Raw genomic sequence first — 8,759 nt, 5'->3', positions numbered from 1 at the left:
CGGTTTAACCGGTTTAACCCCAGAAGGTTTTGCTGCTTAATGACCAGGCCCTATTGATATGCTTTTTTTCCCACAAATAGAGCTTTCTTTTGGTGGTATTTGATCACCTGTGCAATTGTTATTTTTTGTGCTATAAACAAAAAAAGAGCGACAATTTAAAAAAAAAAAAACAATATTTTTCACATTCTGCTATATAACATTCCCAAAAAAAAAAATTCAAAATCCAAATTGTTTTAACATTTTAGGCCACTTTGTTTTGTTTTCTGCTACATATTTTTGGTAAAAAAATCACAATAGGCGTTTTATTATTTATTTTTTTTTACTAGTAAGGGCGGCGAAATGCGATTTTTTGCGGGACTGCGACATTGCAGCGGACCGATCAGACCCCTAACAGACATTTTTGACACTTTTGGGGGTACCGGTGACATTACTACAATAATCAGTGCTAAAAATATGCACTGTTACTGTAATAATGCCATTGGCAGGGAAGGGGTTAACACTATTAGTGATCAAGGGGTTAAATGTAAGCCTAGGGGAGTGATTCTAACTGTGGGGGGGGGGGGGGGGGTTGGGCTTGTGAGATCATCACAGAGACATGTGATCCTATATAGCAGGATCACAATAGCCTCTGTGATCACTTCAGGGAGAACGACAGACGGCTGTGTTTACATCAGCCGTCCGTCCTTCTCTGTCAGTGGGGGAAGATCGCGAGTGGCCGGCGGCCATCAGAGCAACCTGTCACACGCACTGGCTCCCCGGCTGACGAGCGCCCCATAGAGTCTCCTGAGCCAGCGACGTAGTACTACATCGGTTTGCCTCGGAGCGGCCGCCTGCTGCAGTAAATCTGCGGTGGGTGGTCGTCAAGTGGTTAGAGAGCCGATTTTTATTAACCATTTTTTTTTTTCTTTTTTAGTGTGCTTGTGAGGTCTGAGGTCTTTTTGACCCCAGATCTCACAATAAAGAGGTCCTGTCATGCCTATTTCTATTACAAGGGATGTTTACATTCCTTGTAATAGGAATAAAAATTATAAAAAATTTAATTTTTTTTAAAAACTGTGTACAAATACAAATAAAAACTGTGTACAAAAAAATAACAAATAAAATAAATAGGAAAAAAAAATTAAAGCGCCCTGTCCCCGTTAGCTCACGTGCAGAAGCGAACACATAAGGAAGCCCCTCCCACATATGTAAACAGTGTTCAAATCACAATGTGAGGTATTGCCACGATCGTTAGAGCAAGAGCAATAATTTGAGCCCTAAACCTCCTCTGTAACTCTAAGCTGGTAACCTGTAGAAATTTTTAAAGGTTGCCTATGGGGATTTGTAAGTACCAAAGTTTGTCGCCATTCCGCAAGCGTGCGCAATTTTGAAGCATGACATGTTGGGCATCTATTTACTCAGGGTAACATTATCTTTCACATTATGGAAACAAATTGGGTTAACTTTACTGTTTTATTATTTTTTAATTTAAAAAAGTGAATTGCGTTTTGAAGACCGCTGCACAAATACGGTGTGATAAAAAATATTGAAATGATGTCCATTTTATTCTCTAGGGTCTCTGCTAAAAAAAAATATATATATATACATATATAATGTTTAGGGGTTCTAAGTAGTTTTCTAGCAAAAAAAAAATATTTTAGCTTGCAAACACCAAGTGTCAAAAATAGGCCCGGTCTTAAAGTGGTTAAGAGATCTCTCCCATATAACCACCAAGAACAACCATCCTCTGAAAGTTTTGGTGATGGTGAATTTGTTTATATCCTTCACAATGTTAAATAGGGAATATTTTCTTGTTTTGTTTTTCTATGGGGTGGGGGGGGGGGCTGCAAAGAGGGGATGTTATCCTTTATCTTGATGTGAATGAATGTGTCATGTATTAATTTGATTTTTTTTATTTTTATATTAGGTATCAGAACAATGCTGCTTTCTCTTGAAATTGGGACGCTTTTACCTTGGCAATGTTTTTCCTAACATTGAACTTTCTCACAAAAACATAAACGATAAAAAGCGCAACAAACTTTTTCATAACTTGGCAAACGCTGTTCTTGGTTTGAAGACAGAACTCAGACAATGTGTAAGAACTCTAACTTTTTACCAGTTTGTACAAGTCACGATTCATGGTTTTAGCATTCTGCAAAGGTGTTGGCTCCTGATGAAACATGTTCACACTAGTAAATCATAAACAGTAGCTGCACCTCTTTACACTTTTTGGTTAACTTAACATTTTAAACCAGGGCAGTAAAATAAAAAATATCATTGTCATCTTTAAAAAGAGCTGTAGATCTAAAATGTTCAAACCTTACTTGCTGCGGCATGGTAAATGTGGTAACAGTAATATTTATTCTATTTGAAAATAATCTCATAAACCATACAGAGCTGACAACTGACCTCCATGCTGTCAAACAAAATGTCTCCAAAGGGTCATAAATGATTTTATAAAAACCTGTAAATATTAGATGAAGATTATGAATTATAAAAGCTTTCTCATTTTAATCCCCTGCTTTAAAATGACAAGGTTGAGTTAAGCTTAAAATGATTTAGAATTTGCAAGCATGATTTCTTTGCATTTGTTCAGACGTATGAGCAAATAATAATAGGGTTCACTATGCTTACATATTTATCATGCTAAAATAATTTATTCACAGATCCAACAGAACCCCCCATTGTACTGCTTGAAGTTTTCAAATGGTTAACTTCATCAGCTAATCAGAACACTCAGAGGATGGGTTTTAAACACACTGTATCTAAAGCCAGAAGTTTTTTTTTTTTTCATTTTACCTACAGTAGATTATGGAATAAATACGATTTCTGTTAGTTTTGTTTTTTGCTTTTTTTGTTTTGCCTTTTGTGGTCTATTCAAGAGATTTCCTTTCACTTCCTGTAATGTGGACACATAAGGTGATAAGAAACCAAAGTACGGTAAAAATCCCCTTGTCATCAGAAGTCAGAACAAGTGTCCCCATTGGAAGATTTCTCCTCTATTTCTGTTCTGATGACAACTCAAAATGTTGTATTTTCCACCATTTTCAATCCTAGTGGCAATTGTCACTAAGACAAAGAGAAAGACTCTCTCTAGTAGAACAGAGATAGCAATGAAAACCGGAAAGAGGTTTCAATCCTTCCTATTATACCAACAACACTTTAAAAGAAGAAAAATACAAAGCTATTTAAACCGATCATGAAGCTTGTGTGTGGCTGACAATTCATACTCTTAAGATTATTATAAGTTTGCTGATATTGCAGTGTCATCCTGAAAATGTGAAAATGTGCATGACATAACCTTTCTGACGGAAAGGAAGTCATTACTATAAGTTGTATGCCTAGGGCAAATACATTGCTGGTGATTACTCTCCTTGGTACATTTGACAGGGATCCAACAGTTTTAGATGTAAACATTTTTCCTGGGTTGTGTCTAATGTTTAATTCTAAACTAGATGCACATAAACCCATTATCCTTGTCACACTTATTATATCCTAGTGGCCATGATGTGCTCTGAGTATATTGAGTTTTCACACAATGCTCTGCTTTTGGAATATTTGCCTGAAAGTTTATAGACAGTGGTGAAAAATTGGATGCTGTTTTGTCATTATACATTTAGAAAAATTATGCATGCCAGTATTTATTACCCTACAGTAAATACCAAAAAGCATTGCAATCTTGCCCTGTATAGTTACATAGTTACATAGTAGTTGAGGTTGAATAAAGACAATAGTCCATCCAGTTCAACCTGTGTAGGTGTGCGTGGATGTATTAATTTCCCATACCCCTGAATGTTTTGATCTTGGAGATGTATGTCAAAGAGTTTTTTTAAATTAGCCATACTCCCTGCAGTTACTACCATTTGTGGAAGCGAGTTCCACAATCTTATTTCCCTTACTTTAAAAAAACCCCTGCGTAGCCTGAGGTTAAATCTCCTCTAATCACATTGAATTGCCTCATGTCCTCTTGCACTCCTTGCGACTGAATCATTTTTTGTCTATGCTGAGATCACCATTGAGGTATTTGTAAATCGCTATGATGTCCCCTCTCAGGCGTCTCTTCTCTAGGGAGAATAAATTGAGCGCTTGTAAACGCTCCTCATAATTTAGGTCATCCAATCCCCTAATTAGCTTAGTTGCCCTTCTCTGGACTCTCTCCAGCTCCAACACATCCCTCTTGAGGACTGGCGACCAGAACTGGACAGAATACTCCAGGTGTGGCCGGACCAGAGTTTTATAAAGTGGTAGGATTATAGATTTATCTCTGGAATATATCCCCTTCCTTATGCATGCCAATATTCTGCCAAATTTGGCAGCTGCCGCTTGAGATTGCATATTATTGCTTAGTCTATCTTCAACTAAGACTCCCAGATCTTTCTCCATTCTTGATTCCACCAGAAGTTCCCCCCTAACGCGTATTTTGCATTTATATTTTTAGTCCCCAAGTGCAATACCTTACACTTCTCCACATTAAACCTCATTTGTCCCGTAGTTGCCCACTCTGTTATTTTGTTCAGGTCATTCTGTAAGATTTCTGCATCATGATGTGAAGTTATTGCCCTGCCCAATTTTGTGCCTTCTGCAAAAACTGAGATTGAGCTAATATATGTCAGTATTAATCCTATAATTTATGGTTTACAGTAACCACAAGTGTCATGATATACGGTATAATTATGCACCTTAATGTAAATGCATTTTGTTTCCTTTTTTTTTAATCCAGCATTCTACCATGCGATGTCCTTGTGGAGAAAAAACATTGAGATTTATTGAAGAATTTAAAAGGGAGTTTTATGAGGTATATTTTCCACTATAGATATTAACTGCTTAGATCTTTGCAGCTAATGTTTAGTATCCATTTATGGATGAATGATCGTGTTGCTAGTTGTAGGAGGAGCAATGGTAGGCTGCAATTTATTCCACCAAATTAGATGTCAACTTTCAAAGTATTAACACAGTTGTGGGCTTATTTAGTAAAGCAGTACAGAGGACAATAAGGACGTTATTCAAGAACATACTTTATATCAAAGTTCAAAGCAAATTAGGTATTAGCTTTTGAATCCTCTGCTTCCAAACATGTTCTCATGTCCTTAGGGAATTTAGCCACTTACCACCAAGTCATCATTTTAGAACAGTGATGCATAACAATTTCCCACTGCCTGTGCTGTTTTGAAATGGTACAAGGTGTAAACAGCTGTGTCAGGTTCCTGTGGCTGTCAAAATGCCACAAATAAACCCAAAAAAAGTATTTCCTTTCATAAAGTGAAACTATGTAACTATGTAAAAGTGCCTATTTGAATAAAGTTATGAAGACATTTGTTTGGGGAGTTTGAAGGTGTGTTTTGACTGGCGGTGTCTGAGATTTTTAAGTGTCTCCTGCGTTGGGTATGTAAGACTGTGCTTAGTACTTTGAGTTGCCTGTGGCTGTTTGTGCTGGAAATGCTGGTTTCAGCGACACTGTGCAACCATTAGGTCTACATGCTGTTAAGAAGAACAAATTTTGTCTTTTGACATCACCACTAATAAAAAGCGTAGGCATAAATACATATGATACACTTTTATCCATATTGAGCATACCTTGTCCTTTAGCAAACTCTCAACATAGCACTAAAATTGTGTAGGTTGGCTGCTCAAAGCAACACCTTTATTGATTTCACAAGGCATAGCCTCAACTGAAAATAAGCATATGCCAGTCACAGCTGTACAGTGAGCACCCAAATAACAGAACACAGTATAATGGCCTGTCCAGGGCATTGTAGGTGTCTGACTTCCCACAGCTCACTAAGGGCTCATTAACACATGAATCAACCTTTGTCACTCCTCTGACAAGCAACCCACAGTGTATCACTTTTCAGAAAGTGTTTGAAAGGATGATGAAAGGCGATGTGTCACCTCATTATAGCATGGTTTAACCCTGAAACATCTGCACCACCAGGGGTAGTTGCCATGCACTCCCATTCAATTAAATGGGTTATGTTTGGTGGCAATATTGGGGGCCTAATGTGACAGGAAATATAATTTTTACCATGGTCACAAGGCACAACATAGCAGGCCATAGCATATGCACAATCCCTCTGGAAGCAGTGTAAGGTTAATGAGGGTGTTTAGGGCAAGGTATAACTGCAGCTCAATAGCCTGTTGTTTACCTCCCCCCAACTACACGTGCGAATGAGCCCTAAGGGGATCACAAAAATATTTAAGACTATTTGGTTGATGGCAAGACGAAATCTGCCAACAAAGCTGTGTCAATAATAAGAAAAGTAAAATGGGAATGTGAGAACTAGTCAGGCAGGTGACAGAGACTCAGATCAGGGCCACTTACACTCATTGAATTGGCTCCATTCCTGTTCTATGCATCTTTAGTGAGGATAGTCAGTGATCATAACTGGATTATTTATTAAGTGAACATGATAATACCAAGCTTTCACAAGTCCAGGGTCCCTTTTACTGTGACTCAAACGCCCAACTTTCCCTTATATTTACTTATTTTTTATTTTTTTTTGTGAACTTCATGGTCATCATTTAGTTGAAGATTACTCTGGATTACATGTACACATATTGCATAACCATCAGTGGCTTGTGCAAGTGTGTGCAATGTAAATTTTTGCTCTTACAAACATGTAAATATTGAGTATGACTCAAGCTCAATGTCAATCTTGCAGTTTCCTAAAGTTGTACAAAGCTAATGTTAAGCTAATGATTATTCATTCAAAGAACTTAACTGAACTTTAGCTTTGGCCTTACCTACTTCACTATGGTACTGTATATAAAGTGCTAACTTACATAGTATACTTATTTCAAGAACGTTTGGGTAATATTTTGGGGGGGATTAATATCTGGCAATTTATGTAACCCAGCATTGGGCAAACTTACTGAATATTTGATTATTTCTTATTTTCCCATGTAAACATTGTATGCATTTAAATGTGCTACAATAGTAATAGTCATATACTATATATACAAAATATATTGAGTGGAGTTCAAATGCACAAAACAGGTGCATTTCTAAAAACCTATAAGATCTCTGGGAGATAATGAGATAAAGAATGTTTAAGGTACTGGCTGTGAAGTGGTTAGGTTAAGCCTCAAGAACCAAAGTTAGTGGAGTGCTGTGGTGAAAACTATGTAACAAACAAAATAGCACGTGGATTGCAGCAATCAGAACTATGTAATGTAATCCACAGCCTAAAGAGTGCAACAGTCAATAGTGAGTGCCCCCTTAGTTGTTGGTGGTCAGTGGTGAGTGTTCCCTTACATAGTGATGGTCAGTGGTGAGTACCTCCTTATATGTTGTTGGTAGGAGGTTAGAACTCTCACAACATTGTGGTTTGGTAGTGAGTGCCCCAATAACATCGGTGTTCAGTGGTCAGTGCACCCATAACTTTGCTGTTCACTAGTAGGTCTCTAGCCATTGTCTCCATCTTTTCTGGGTCTTTTCTGAAGGACATAATGCCAGAAATATACAGATACTGTTGTCAACAAGGGCTGCTGTCATACAACAGAGCATGTCATTCTGACATCCAAAATGGCATGCTCTGTAAGAGAGCTTACTAGATCAAGAGCACTTAGCAGGAAACCCATTGTATGTATCCCAAGGTGCCTGGGTCTAGAAAGGACTATGTTGATCAATTAGACATATTTAGCAATGGTAAAGTCGAGAGGTGCTGATTAAGTATAGCTAGCTAATTTTTAACAAAGTGTGATGATGCAGCCCCCTCAGCTTTATAAAGCGGGTAAACTGCTGTAAACTTTCATACTAAATCGTATGGCAAGCAGCTTGATATGCTTTCTGCATGAATGTACTAGAGATTAGTGCACAATTTTAGATGCTCATATATGTCCCCTTCTTGTATCTTTGAAGTTGGAGACAGAAGCCGCCACGCGAAAAGCTGTCGGAGACTTGAACATCTTGTTTCGCTGGATGGAAAAGAAATACATGGGCTAAGAATCATGACATTGAAGGAAGTAAAACTGTTACATATAGATCAAGATTACATAGTTGTACTACAGAGTGAAGAACACATTTAACATTTTAATGGCTGCCACTGCCAAATCAGCAGTTTTTATTGCCCTCTATTTAAAGGATAAGTGCAATTTAATGAACGCCTACACTTCTTCCTAACTCTTCTTCTACATAGATTCCCTTTATCCCTGCTCCTAATATTTATTTATAATTGTATTATTTTTCTAATATTTAATAATATTTGGGTTATATACATTATTTATATAATATCTATATATAAAATGACATCTAGTATTTATTTGTTATGGGTTTTTATATATGATTGTAAATCTTTACAGCTAAGTAAGTTGTGTTGGGGTATTTACTGGTATTAAGATATATATATATATATATATATATATATATATACACACACACACACAGTATCCTACAAAAGTGAGTACACTCCTCACATTTTTGTAAATATTTTATTATATCTTTTCATGTGACAACATAATAACGTAAAGTTGCTGTCCCCTCAAAATAACTCAACACACAACCATTAATGTCTAAACCACTGGAAACAAAAGTGAGTACACCCCTAAGTGAAAATGGCCGAATTTGGCCCAAAGTGTCAATATTTTGTGTGGCCACCATTATTTTCCAGCACTGCCTTAACCCTCTTGGGCATTAAGTTCACCAGAGCTTCACAGGTTCACACAGTCCTCTTCCACTCCTCCATGATGACATCACAGAGCTGGAGGATGTTAGAGACCTTGCGCTCCTCCACTTTCCATTTGTGAATGCCCCACAGATGCTCAATAGGGTTTAAGTCTGGAGA

The 8,759-nt window shown here is 37.4% G+C and overlaps 1 protein-coding gene across 1 annotated transcript in view; it reads left to right on the top strand.

Moving 5' to 3' along the window:
* LOC309546661 (interleukin-24-like) overlaps nt 1-7,921 on the top strand; it is a gene marked incomplete at both ends in the record, with an annotated part of 35,503 nt that extends 27,582 nt beyond the window's left edge. Inside the window, 3 exons of the mRNA XM_082246382.1 lie at nt 1,907-2,074; nt 4,700-4,774; nt 7,838-7,921. Of these exons, the coding sequence (XP_082102508.1) occupies nt 1,907-2,074; nt 4,700-4,774; nt 7,838-7,921 (327 nt within the window). The remainder of the gene's footprint in view (nt 1-1,906; nt 2,075-4,699; nt 4,775-7,837) is intronic.
* Between the last annotated feature and the right edge of the window lie 838 nt (nt 7,922-8,759).

Source organism: Pelophylax lessonae (assembly GCF_965119305.1).
Source record: "Pelophylax lessonae genome assembly, chromosome: 2".
NCBI classification, from domain to species: Eukaryota; Metazoa; Chordata; class Amphibia; order Anura; family Ranidae; genus Pelophylax; species Pelophylax lessonae.
The sequence above is the reverse complement of the archived record's forward strand: the minus strand, read 5'-3'. Positions and strand labels throughout refer to the sequence as shown.